This window comes from Lithobates pipiens, unplaced genomic scaffold (assembly GCF_037356315.1).
Source record: "Lithobates pipiens isolate NorthernLeopardFrog02 unplaced genomic scaffold, aLitPip1_a1.2 Scaffold_3, whole genome shotgun sequence".
Taxonomy (NCBI): Eukaryota; Metazoa; Chordata; class Amphibia; order Anura; family Ranidae; genus Lithobates; species Lithobates pipiens.
Window position 1 is genome coordinate 37,142,190 of NW_027507790.1, and position 12,851 is coordinate 37,155,040.

At 43.8% G+C, this 12,851-nt stretch overlaps 1 protein-coding gene across 3 annotated transcripts in view; it reads right to left on the reverse strand.

The window, feature by feature from the left end:
- CIT (citron rho-interacting serine/threonine kinase) overlaps positions 1 to 9,369 on the reverse strand; it is a 257,696-nt gene extending 248,327 nt beyond the window's left edge. For 2 of the 3 annotated variants that reach the window (XM_077461438.1, XM_077461435.1), the window contains exons 1-2: positions 9,296 to 9,369; positions 4,841 to 4,938 (exon numbers count right to left, since the gene is read on the reverse strand). In XM_077461438.1, the coding sequence (XP_077317564.1) occupies positions 4,841 to 4,936 (96 nt within the window). In that variant the 5' untranslated portion in view covers positions 4,937 to 4,938; positions 9,296 to 9,369. The remainder of the gene's footprint in view (positions 1 to 4,840; positions 4,939 to 9,295) is intronic. The other variant, XM_077461436.1, reaches the window with a different exon arrangement.
- Between the last annotated feature and the right edge of the window lie 3,482 nt (positions 9,370 to 12,851).

Consider the following 12,851-nt stretch of genomic DNA (forward strand, 5'->3'; position numbering starts at 1 on the left):
CACTGTGGAAGTAAAACTCTCTCTCCTGTGACAATCTTTGACAAACTGGTAAAGTGCTCATCAAATAGATGTCTTCCCTGTAAAAGGCATACGCATGAGGCACTATTTATAAGCAGTTTTAGCTGTCCAGGCTTTCAGCCACCATATTCTCAACACGTGAATGGAGATTAGAGCTGGAGATTATTCTGGAAATTGGTCTAATGACATGTTCTAGGACAGGGTCTAAAAGCTTCGTTATCAAAGAGCCAGTTTACTGTCCTTCAGACTGTAAGGGGGGGGGGGGGGGGGGGGTGGAATATGGCCCCTGGGAGTAGAAACGTTCTGCATTCAGTGGGCTTGATGAACAGTGGACTAGATAACATATTGCCTTTGGTCAATGGGAGGATAAATCGCGCCAGTCTGAGGCATAGCACCCCATCGCTGGCGCCAGTTGGGAAACTAGCACATTTTATCAGTGGGAAGTACAGTACCCCAAGGGCTGGATAATAGCTAGAAAAGGGCTGCAGGCCACAGTTTAGAGGCTAGTGATTAAGGGATCCACATAAAAAAAGAGCACAGTGCACGGTGGCTGTTGTAATTGCTCTGTTAATGCACAATCCTGAAAAAGTCATGTTGGTTGTTCGTTGACATGCTGAAAACACAGCAGATGCTGGTTTGCACGGCTGGACTTGCAAGAATAAAGAAGGCCTTTCAAAGCATCTCAACCACAGGGATTACCACTTCTTTCTTTGTGAACTCTTTTTCCACTAGGAAGTACAGTACCTTGCAAAAGTATTCACCCCCTTATCAATTTTTGTTGCCTCACAACCTGGAATTAACATGGATTATTTGAGGATTTGCATTAATTTACAGAACACGCTCACAACTTTGAAGATGTTTTTTTTATTACTGTGAAGCAAAAACAAATAGGACAAAATAACAGAAAAAGTCAACGTGCATAAATTATTCACCCCCCTAAAGTCAATACTTTGTATAAAATCAATACTAAAGTCACTACTTTTGCCACCTTTGCGGCTATCACAGCTCCAAGTTGCTTTGGATACGTTTCTATGAGCTTGCCATATCTTACCACTGGGATTTTTGCCCATTCCTCCTTGCAAAACTGCTTCAGCTCCTTCAAGTTGGATGGTTTGCCCTTGTGAACAGCAATCTTTAAGTCTGACCACAGATTTTGTATTGGATTGAGGTCTGGGCTTTGACTAGGCCATTCCAACACATTTACATGTTTCCCCCTAAACCACTAAAATGTTGCTTTAGCAGTGTGTTTGGGGTCATTGTCCTACTAGAAGGTGAACCTCCGTCCTAGCCTCAAATCACACGCAGAGTGGTTCAAGGTTTTGCTCAAGAATATCCATGTATTTAGAACCATCCAACTTTACGTCAACTCTGCCCAGTTTCCCAGTCCCGACTGCTGAAAAACATACCCACAGCGTGATGCTGCCGCCACCATGTTTTACTGTGGGGATGGCGATCTTTGGGTGATGTGATTTGTAGGGTTTGCACCAGACATAGTCTTTTCTTTGATGGCCAAAAAGTTCAATTTTAGTCTCATCAGACCAGAGCACCTTCCTCCATACATTTTGGGAGTCTCCCACATGCCTTTCCGGAAGCTCAAAAAATGCCATTTTGTTTTTTTCTGAAATTAATGACTTTCTTCTGGCCACTTTGCCATAAAGCCCAACTCTACAGAGTGTACAGGTTATTGTCGTCCTATGTACAGATACTCCAGTCTCTGCTGTGGAACTCTGCAGCTCCTCCAGGGTTACCTTAGGTCTCTGTGCTGCCTCTCTGATTAATGCCCTCCTTGCCCGGTCCGTGAGTTTTGGTGTGCAGCGGTCTCTTGGCAGGTTTGCTGGTGTGCCATTTTCTTTCCATTTGGTTATGATAGATTTGATGGTGTTCCTAGGGATCATCAAAGATTTGGATATTTTTTTTATTTTATTTTTTATAACCTAACCCTGACTTGTACTTCTCAACAACATTGTCCCTTACTTGTTTGGAGGCTTCCTTGGTCTTCATGGCAGTGTTTGGTTAGTGGTGCCTCTTGCTTAGGTGTTGCAGCCTCTGCGGCCTTTCAAAAAGGTGTGTATATGTAATGACAGATCATGTGACACTTAGATTGCACACAGGTGGACATCCTTTCACCAATTATGTGATTTCTGAAGGTAATTGGTTGCACCAGAGCTTTTTATGGGCTTCATAACAAAGGGGGTGAATACATACGCACATGCCAATTATTTTTTTAATTTCTTAAAAATAGTTTATGTATATATTTTTCTAATTTTACTTCACCAACTTAGACTATTGTGTTCTGATCCATCACATATAATTCAGATTAAAAAAAAAAAATCATTGAACTAAAAGCTGTAATGTAACAAAACAGGTAAAAAGCCAAGGAGGGGGGGGTGAATACTTTTGTAAGGCACTCATTTACATTCTGAAGTTCATTCCTTTGAGCTAAAAATTTGTTGTTTCCCTTTATCGCTGTTGATAAACATTTGCCTTTTTTTTTTCTTTTGACAGCTGAGCAGAGGAGGCACTGCACTTGTTTAACATGAATCTGGGGAATGCTGTATTAAGATGGTGAGGGGGGTTGAATCGCGCTAACGATTTATCGCGCAGCTTTACTGGGAAGTAAAAATCCCGGCTGAAGTGATTCAGTCACAATAGACTACTCATTCTATCAGTTCATGAACAGGGAATGTTTTGAAAAATGTTGCAGGTCTCTTTATACCCAAAGTAGCATGGTGAGACAGAAGAGACTCAAGATGCACAATGCCAAGGCTTTTCTATGTTGGCAAACTTTTTTTTTTAAATATGGCCGCATGTTGGGGAAGAAAAATGTTCAACACTTTCCTCCAATACTGTCTCAATCGTTCACTTCTGTGCCTGACTCATCTAGGGCAGCCATATTGGGATCCGGCTCTGGCAGTGAAAGGGGAGTAGGGGAAGAGAAGTGGAAATTTTGAGCCCTAGGTATACATGGCTGTACGGTCTGAGAAATTGTGACGTAGATGCAGAAAATTCTACATTTGTCAAATAGTTTGCTAGGTGAATGCCATAAATACAGCTAAGATTGGATGCAGAGATCAGTGTTTGAGACAGATCCTGCTCCAGTGCAAGGAGTGCATTGTCACTCGATTATGTGTTATACAGGCCTTTAGCAGAGCCAGTGTTCAGCTGCAGTTTTGTAAAGACTCCCTTTCGCCTGGTCTTCACCATAGCTATGTACACGTGAGGGTATTCCCCTGTGGGGTACCCTTTGGAGTAGGGTGCAGAAAATAGGATAAGCATATGCAGAAGGAGAACACAGCATTCCAGATGTAGACCGTCTTGTGGCAAATCCTTGTGGAAAAAGGGCAGGGGGAATGCCTAGGTATCCTACATGAGCTTTAGGAGGAAATGGCAGTAAACTGCGCTACCTGTGGTGTGATGTCCTGGTCATCCACTCGAGAATAAACTGAGTGGTTATCTTTTAGTACCAAATGTGAAAAGTTAACACAGTGAATACAATTCAAATATCTCCCAAATATCCAAATATCTCTTTAACAGTAATGGTCAGAAGCACAAAGGGTGCTGTCTTACCTGTCTATAATGCTGGACTGTATATAAAGCTCAAGCTTCACCCATCAGAGGGCACATTCTCAAAGGGGTCATTAGGGACTGGACTCCATAGGGATGGACCACAGCCCTGGACCTGAAGACTGCCCTGGGCTGACTACATACGCTGCACTCATTGTGAAGGTGAGCACCCATGAAGGATCCAGCGCCCCAAACAACATCCCAGAGCGTCCCCACAACATGGGGTCTGTGTAAAGCTTCCAGGGTTGAGGTTGGGCTGATCCTGATTCATTGCTTCCATTTGTGGCATTAGAAGGCAGCGAGGAGCCGATTTAAGAATATGAACAGAAAATAAAAATAACAAAAAAAATTGGTTAAAGCAGAACTTGACCCAAAAGGGGAAGTTCTGCTTGTTTGCATCCTCCCCCCTTCCAATGCCACATTTGCCACTTTCTTGGGGGGGTGGAGCAGGTACCTTGTTGTGACAGGTACCTGCTCCCACTTGCTGCAGCAAATCTGTGCAGAGGTTTGTCCCCCCCTTCGCCCCTGCAGCCTTCTGAGATTAATCACAGGTCCCAGAAGACTGCTGGGACCATTCACAAAGCGCAGCATGGCTCAAACATGAGCAGTAGGAAACAGGCTGTGAAGCTGCAAGTCTTTACATTTTTTTTTTTTTGGGGTAGCCACCCTAGTGTACCCTGATACACTAGGGTGGCTACCCAGGTTACCTCTTTTTTCTTCTATTTATTTTTTGGTAACTCTATATTCTTATTGCACATTGTGTTGTCATATAATGCCATTTTTCCTACCATTGTAAACGATAATGTATATGCATAATGCTGTAAGTTTGGGAGTAAAGGAATCTAGAACCTACCAGTGTATCCGCAAATGAAAGGCAGGTAGAGATGATCTGTCTTAGCTGAGTGGTGTTCATTTAACCTCTTTGATGTCATTTTGAAACTCCCACTAAAATATACTCATGAAGCTGGCCTTAGCTTCCATCCCAACATACAATCTCTAAAAAACAATGCTGCATCTCCGCTAGCTATCTCAGTGAAAACAGCAAAACTCCTCATCAAACCATATGAACTGCAAAGTAAATAATTAGTGAGCTTCATTTCCCAATTCACATTTCTCATAAGCCGTAACCCAAAGTGAAATCATTTTGATGATTTATGGAATGTGCTGCACAATTTTACAGCTAAAGACAGTTCAGTTTATTCTATAGTATTTAGACACAGCAAATAAAGACATTTTAGTGGAAGGATAAATGTGGCACCTGAAAAAAGCCGTTCAGTCGCGCAGCCCTGCTAGTAATGGGCTCTGAAGATAAGGAATCAGTTGCCCCGCGTGGTCCAAACTTGAATTTCAACATTTCTGAAACCACAAATGAAATTAATACATTACATAAATGTTTTGTAACGAACACCCTACATGAAATGAGGTGAGCCAAGGAAAGTAAAATTGGTATTCATTAAAACGTACAATAACCAATAGTCTTGTGATCCAAGCACACCTGCCAGACAGGCCTTCCAAGACCCTAACCTCTGATGCAGTTAAAGCGGAGTTCCGCCTGGGAAAGAAAAAATTTAAGTCAGCAGCTACAAATACTGCAGCTGCTGACTTTTAATATAAGAACATGTGCATGTCCAGGGAGCCAGTGATGTCTTCACCCAAAGTCAACACATCCCTCAGCTCCGGGTGCAGGTAGCAGTATCCTAACTAAGGGAAACAGGAAGTGAAGTCTTGTGGCTTCATAGCCTGAGTCCTAATGTGCATATGCAAGTCACGCAGCACGATCTGAATGGTCCCTACCGTTTTCTGGGGCACGTATGTCTGGGGGGGGGGGGGGGGGGGGCGGGCATTGCGTAGTTCGCTTTGTGCCGATTTCCCGGCAGAGAAAAATAAAAGCTCAAATGCCTGTAGGAGCATCCTTCTTTGAGCTGCTGTGTGCATGCGCCCTTAGCATGCTGATTGAACAATGAAGGAGCAACAGCACAGTGATGAGGTCCTTTCTGTGGCTTCCCGTCCTGTATGCAAATAAAGGTTGAACTCACATACTCAACGTAAATCTTTCATGAGAGAAATGTGAAGGCTGCCACTGCCAACCTCTTCTTTTGAAAATGATAGTTGCCTGGCTCTCATGACAAACCATTTGCTTTAAGCTGGCCATAGATGGTTCGAATCACAGCCTGTTCAGCAAGGACTGGCATTGGTTACCTTTACAATGGCTCATGTATTGAAAAGTCTCTGCATCTCCGTTCCATAACTGCTACAAGTGTTAGGCTGTAGGATTAGTCGAATATTTGCTCCCCCTGCTAGCAGCTGTGGATGCTCCTATCAGCTAATAAACGCTGTAGTGACATACAAGCTGGAAGGAGGAACTACAGCGGCTGGAGGGGGAGAGAGCGTTATATACACTTGGAAGTATGAAAAGCGTGCAGCACTAGGTTAATGAAGAAGTGTTGGCTTTTTAAGTGACCACTGTAAGGGTAAATATATAAAATGCCTAATTTCAAAAGTGGCAGGGACACTTTAACCACCTGAATAGTACCACTGTATTGTTAAAAAAAAAAAAAAAAAAAAAAAAAAAAAAAAAAACACGGGGAGGGAGGGAAATAAGACTTTCTGGAGCATCAAAGGCAATATGCACAGACCCAAAGTGCAGGTATTTCTCACAATAGAGGAAGGAAGATGTATATAAATGAAGGATTTAATGAAAGAAGGGAGGGCAGTGAAAGATTCAAAGTGGCGCGTTTTCTATTAATACACGGTCTCCGGTTTCCTTGTCATCTGTATATTATGGTCATCTTCCTTCATCTATCCTCACATTCACCCCCTTATCTCCATTATGTGACCTGTACATTAAAGCTGGTCAAACAAGAAGTTTCACTCCAAGGGTGGCCCTGTCAACAGCCTTCAGTTGCCGGCCAAACACCTTTATTCATTCACATGGAGACTCAGTTCAGGTAGAATTTGGTTTAATTGATATGTATGTAGCACCCTCTAGTAGTGTGCTAGAGAAGATAGTTAAATTTAGGCAGGCCTGGCTGGTTGCTAGCCCTTGTTTTCATTCTGGGCTGGGGGTGGCTCAGGATAGGGCTGGGTGACTTACAGGTGGTGTCATCGGGACCCCCATCTCTTTCGAGAAGCTTCTAGTGCTTTCTGGAAAGAGAGGTGAGAGGGGAGGTGGAGCCACTTAGGGTGTTTGAGGAGCCTTGACCAAGCCCCAATCTGGAATGGCAGAGGGCAAGCCTCCTTAAATATCCAGGGTCAGCCAAGTGGGGGGGGGGGGGGGGGGGGGGTCAGGTAGAGCTGGAGTAAGGGAGTGCTGAGGCCATCGGGGCCTTTGAGGGGGGGGGTTTCAGGAACCCATGAAGAGGTCCTGGACCGGAGGCATAAGAGAGAGCAAGGAGAGGACAGTGGGACAGAGCACTGCTAACAAACTCTAGGGAGGGCAACTGGTCGCAGCCAGGAGGGCTGGTGAGTGATGCACAGTGTGGAGGGCTGGTGAGTGAGGTACACCTGAGAGGACTGGGAGCTTGCAGTCTGAGATGGGTGCAGAACCAGAACAGTGGACTGTGGAGGAAGGGGCAGTGGAAAGAGGGAGCTGCAGCCAGGAGGGCTGGCAGGGCCTGAAGAGGGCTTACTGGGATCAGTAGCCATAGTTAGGACAGCTAGCACAAGGACTTTTCTGCTACACCATTGGGGCCCACGGCCCTAACCTGCAAAGAGCATTTTCTGAGGCCTGCCTGAGTCAGTGTCAGGCCTATCCAACAAATAGTGCTAGCTGTTCCTGAGGAACCAAGTGATGTGCTGAACGTGACTAGGAGTAACAGTCTGCAGAAAGTGATGTGCTGGTGGAGTGATGAACTTTGAGCAAGTTTGTGCAGAAGGAAGCTGAAGGAGTATGTACAGGGAGTGTACATAGTTGTCCCAAAACCAATTGCTGGTTCTATTGTCCACAATGGGCATCCCATATCTCCTATCCAAGTTATACCCCTCAATAAAACAAGAAAAAAAAAAAAAAAAAAAAGTTCACTGACTGCTTTATGTCTCAGAGTGCCTGAGAGCGAATGCACAGTTGCACAGGGTGACAGACAAACCACAATTATCAGCAGCTCCTACGGGGGTGCCACTGCTATATGTATTATAAACAAAGCAAGGGATTTTCTTCCTTTATATTGTAAAATAAAAAACAGTGGGTATTAAAGTAGTTAAAGTGGATGTAAAAGCTGGAGGTTTTGTACCTTTATGCATTCTATGCATGAAGGTAAAAAACGTCTGTGTGCTGCTCTCCCCCATAGCCCCCCTAATACTCACCTGAACCCCCTCTCGATCCAGCAATGTGCATGAGAGCCTCAGCTGTCCCAGTACTCCCTCTCCTCATCGCCTGATACAGCAGCGTGAGCCTTTAGCTCCTATTGCTGTCAATCACAGCCAATGAAGAGAGAGCGGGGGGGGGGGGGGTCAGGGCCGAGCTGCAGCTCTAAGTGTCTTATGGACACAGAGCAGGGCTCAGGAGCGAGCACACACCAGTGCCCCGAGGATCAGGGTTGAGCTGCGCAAAACCATTGCACAGAGCAGGTAAGTATAACAGGTTTGTTTTTGTTTTAAAGCCGAACCGTTAATACCACTTTAAAAAGACAGGTTTTTTTTTTACCTTAAAGTGGTTATAAAGCCTAAAGGGTCAGGTTTGACTTAGAGTTAGATTTGTCTGCCGAAATGTCACCGTATTACTAGTAAAAACATGAAAAAAAAAATTAAAGTCCATAAATCCATCCCCTATTTTATAGACGCTATAACTTTTGTACAAAGCAATCAATATACGCTTATTGCGATTTTTTTTTTTTTTTTTTTTTTACCAAAAAAAAATGTAGAATACATATTTGCCTAAACTGATGAATAATTTTTTTGGATATGTATTATAACAAAAAATATTGTTTTTTTTTTTCAAAGTTGTTGCTCTTTTTTAGTTCATAGCGCAAAAAATAAAAACTGCAAAAGGTGATCAAATACCACCAAAAGAAAGCTATTTGTGTGGGAAAGAGCTATCAAAAAAGACTGAAAATTCGGTAAAAAAAAAAAAAAAAAAATCTTATTCTTATTGCAGAGTATTGGCAAGTAATGGCAGAATATTGCAGAGTTTTGCACAGTATGGGCAGAGTACTGTAGATTATTTGCAGGGGGGGCTGAATACTTTCCGGTGTGTGTGTGTGTGTGTATATATATATATATATATATAAAACGTTTGGGGGGTTCTACGTAATTTTCACGCAAAAAAAACATTTTAACTTGCAAGCAACAAGTGTCAGAAAGAGGCTTAAGCATGAAGGGGTTAAATACCATCAAAAAAAAATGACAGAAATCATTGGGGTACAGTTTTGTAACCTAACAGAGTGATTATCTGAACACTGGCCTGACAAAGAAGGGATTAGGACTAGTGACTAGAAAGCAGTGCGGCATACAGGCCTGTGGAGGGCGCACAGGACCCTACACAGGTTTACTTGCATTGCTGACGCCCTATACTACAAACGAATATGGCCTTGACAAACAGCTGACAGTTGCATGTTGACAGCCAGCTGTAATAACAACACCGCCCGGTCTTCTCAGTACACAGCCCGTACATGAGGTCATACACCCGGGCCGAGCGCCCCCTCACCTTCCACTACACGGACTGCCCTCATACATAACCAGCCCTCATCCCATAACAATAACATTAGCTCTCACTCACCCAGCAGCCCTCCTTACCGCCATTAAATTCAAACCCAATATGAACGTCCTGTCGTCATTTCCGGGGCGTCCCGGGGGGGGGGACTTGTCATTCCTTCTCCTAGGGCTCTGTTTTTCAGAGCAATTATACTGAGTCTTTCCATTCGGAAACAGTAGGATACAAAATAAGCGCGACGTTTTTATTTCACATGGTCAATTTCGTGCGATAACAACAACTTGTGTAGCACTAGACGAGCTTTCTGAAGGCTTCCGCAGTGTTCTTCCCTGAAGTAAGATGTCGGATGCGGCATCAGTCAGTCACCGCCCTCATCACTACCAACACTGAGTCTTGTTCCTACTGCTGCTCTCTAGTGGAAAAGTTATAACACTGATAACTATCAGCTTCAAGAACTGTGAAGCTTTAGATAAATAAGAATTGCTGTTTTTCAACCCAAATTCGTTATAACACAGTAGGAAAGAATACACTTAAAGTGGTTGTAAACCCTAAAAAAATAAAAAACCCGCATGGCAAAGGCATAATGAGCTAGTATGCATAGCATACTAGCTCATTATAAATTACTTACCTGCGATCGAAGCCCCCGCATCGGTCCTCATTCACCACTCCGGCGGCCGTCATTGCTCCCGGAGTTACTTCCAGGTATCGCGGGCTCTGGTGCTGTGATTAGCCGGAGCCGCGATGACGTCACTCCCGCGCATGTGCGCGGGAGCTGCCGGATAACAGTACAGTCTACATGTACGTGCCTTTGCTTCAGTTTGTTTCAGTGCACATGTGTCGATGACGTCGGCACATGCAAATACAGGGGATATCTCCTACACTGTTCAGGTTTAGGAGATATCCAGTGTAGCTACAGGTAAGCCTTTTTATACTGGAAGTACTTAGCAACGTCCTGTAAGTATTCCAGTCAGGCTTTATTAGGTATGTAACTGGCCTACACTTATAACAAGGACTCTATTCTACTTTAGTCAGAGCAGCATAGTTTGTTTTCATCTACAGGCGCCCCTTATTTGCATATGCAGTCTTGTGGTAAAGGTGAACTATCCCTTTAACCACCTCAATACAGTGCACTTACACCCCCTTCCTGACCAGACCAATTTTCAGCTTTCAGCACTCTCACAGTTTAAATGACAATTACTCAGTCATGCAACACTGTACCCATATGAAACGTGCGTCCTTTTTTCCACACAAATAGAGCTTTCTTTTAGTGGTATTTAATCACTAGTGTTTTTTTTATTTTTTGTGCTATAAATAAAAAAAAATGTAAATATGGGGGAAAAAATGCCTTTTTCTTTGTTTCTGTCATAAAATTTTGCTAATTAGTAGTTTTTCTTCATAAATTTTGGCCAAAATTTATACTACTACATATCTTTGGTAAAAATAACCCACATTAGTGTATATTAAACTATGGTGCCAATCACTGAAAATTTATCACATCTGATCAGGCCTTCAGTACATCAGGTGTATCTCATTTCTTGAGACACTAACAAGTCAGGAAAGTACAAATACCCCCCAAATGACCCCTTTTTAGAAAGTAGACATTCCAAGGTATTAAGTAAGTAGCATGGTGAGTTTTTTTAAGTTGTAATTTTTTCCCACAATTCTTTGCAAAATGAAGATTTGTTTTTATTTTTGATTTTTTTTTTTTTTTTTACAAAATTGTCATATTATCAGGTTATTTCTCACACACAGCATATGCATACAACAAATTACACCCAAAATACATTCTGCTACCCTTCCTGAGTATGGCGATACCACATGTGTGAGACTTTTACACAGCCTGGCCACATACAGAGCACCAACATTGAAGTAGCACCTTCAGGCGTTCTACGAGCAAAAATTACACATCTCATTTCACAACCACCTATTACACGTTTGAAGGCCCTAGAGTACCAGGACAATGGAATTGCCCATAAAATGACCCCATTTTGGAAAGCAAACACCCCAGCGTATAATCTGTGAGGCATAATGAGTCTTTTGAATGGTTCATTTTTTTCCAGAAGTTTTTGGAAAATGTGGAAAAAAATGAAAAGGCATTTTTTTTTTTTACACAAAGTTGTCAATTTATAAGTAATATATGCTATTTATAAGTATATGCTAACTAATAGCATGTATATAGCAAAAATTACACCCCAAAACACATTCTGCTACTCCTCCCGAGTATGGCAATACCACATGTGTAGGACTTTACACAGCCTGGCCACATACAGAGGGCAAACATTGAAGTAGTACCTTCCGGCGTTCTAGGAGCATAAACGACACATCTCATTTCATTCCTACTCATCACACTTTTGAAGGTCCTGGAGCACCAGGACAGTGAAATTACCCACAAAATGACCCCATTTTGGAAAGAAAACACCCCAACGTATATTCTATGAGGCATGGGCTGCAAAAATGCATAACTCGGGTACTCTGATGGGCTACAGATAGGGACTCTGGTACTCTGATGGGCTGGTGACAGGTACTTGAGTACTCTGATGGCCTGGTGACAAGTACTTGAGTACTCTGATGGCCTGGTGACAGGTACTCGGGTACTTGATGGCCTGGTAACAGGTACTCGGGTACTCTGATGGCCTGGTGACAGGTACTCGGGTACTCTGATGGCCTGGTGACAGGTACTTGGGTACTCTGATGGCCTGGTGACAGGTTCTCTGATGGGCTGGTGACAGGTACTTGAGTACTCTGATGGCCTGGTGACAAGTACTTGAGTACTCTGATGGCCTGGTGACAGGTACTCGGGTACTCTGATGGCCTGGTGACAGGTACTGGGGTACTCTGATGGACTGTGACAGGTATTCAGGTACTCAGATGAACTGGGACAGGTACTCGGGTACTCAGATGAACTGTGGCAGGTATTCAGGTACTCAGATGAACTGGGACAGATACTCGGGTATTCAGATGGACTGGGACAGGTACTCAGGTACTCAGATGAACTGTGACAGTTACTCGTGTACTCAGATGGACTGGGACAGGTACTCAGGTACTCTGATGGGCTGTGGCAGGTACTCGGGTACTCTGATGGACTGTGACAGGTACTCGGATGGACTGTGACAGGTACTTGGGTACTCAGATGGACTGGGACAGGTACTTGGGTACTCAGATGGACTGGGACAGGTACTCCGGTACTCTGATGGGCTGTGACAGGTACTCGGGTACTCTGATGGACTGTGACAGGTACTCGGGTACTCTGATGGACTGTGACAGGTACTCGTATGGACTGTGACAGGTACTCGGGTACTCTGATGGGCTTTGACGGGTACTCAGGTACTTTGATGGGCTGTGACAGGTACTCGGGTACTCAGATGGACTGTGTCGGATACTCGGATGGACTGTGACAGGTACTCTGGTACTCTGATGGGCAGGTGACATTTACTCGGATACTCTGATGGACTGTGACAGGTGCTCGGGTACTCTGATGGGCTGTGACAGGTACTCGGGTAGTCTGATGGACTGTGACAGGTACTCTGGTACTCTGATGGGCTGTGACAGGTACTCGGGTACTTTGATGGGCTGTGACAGGTACTCGGGTATTCGGATGGACTGTGACAGGTACTCGGATGGA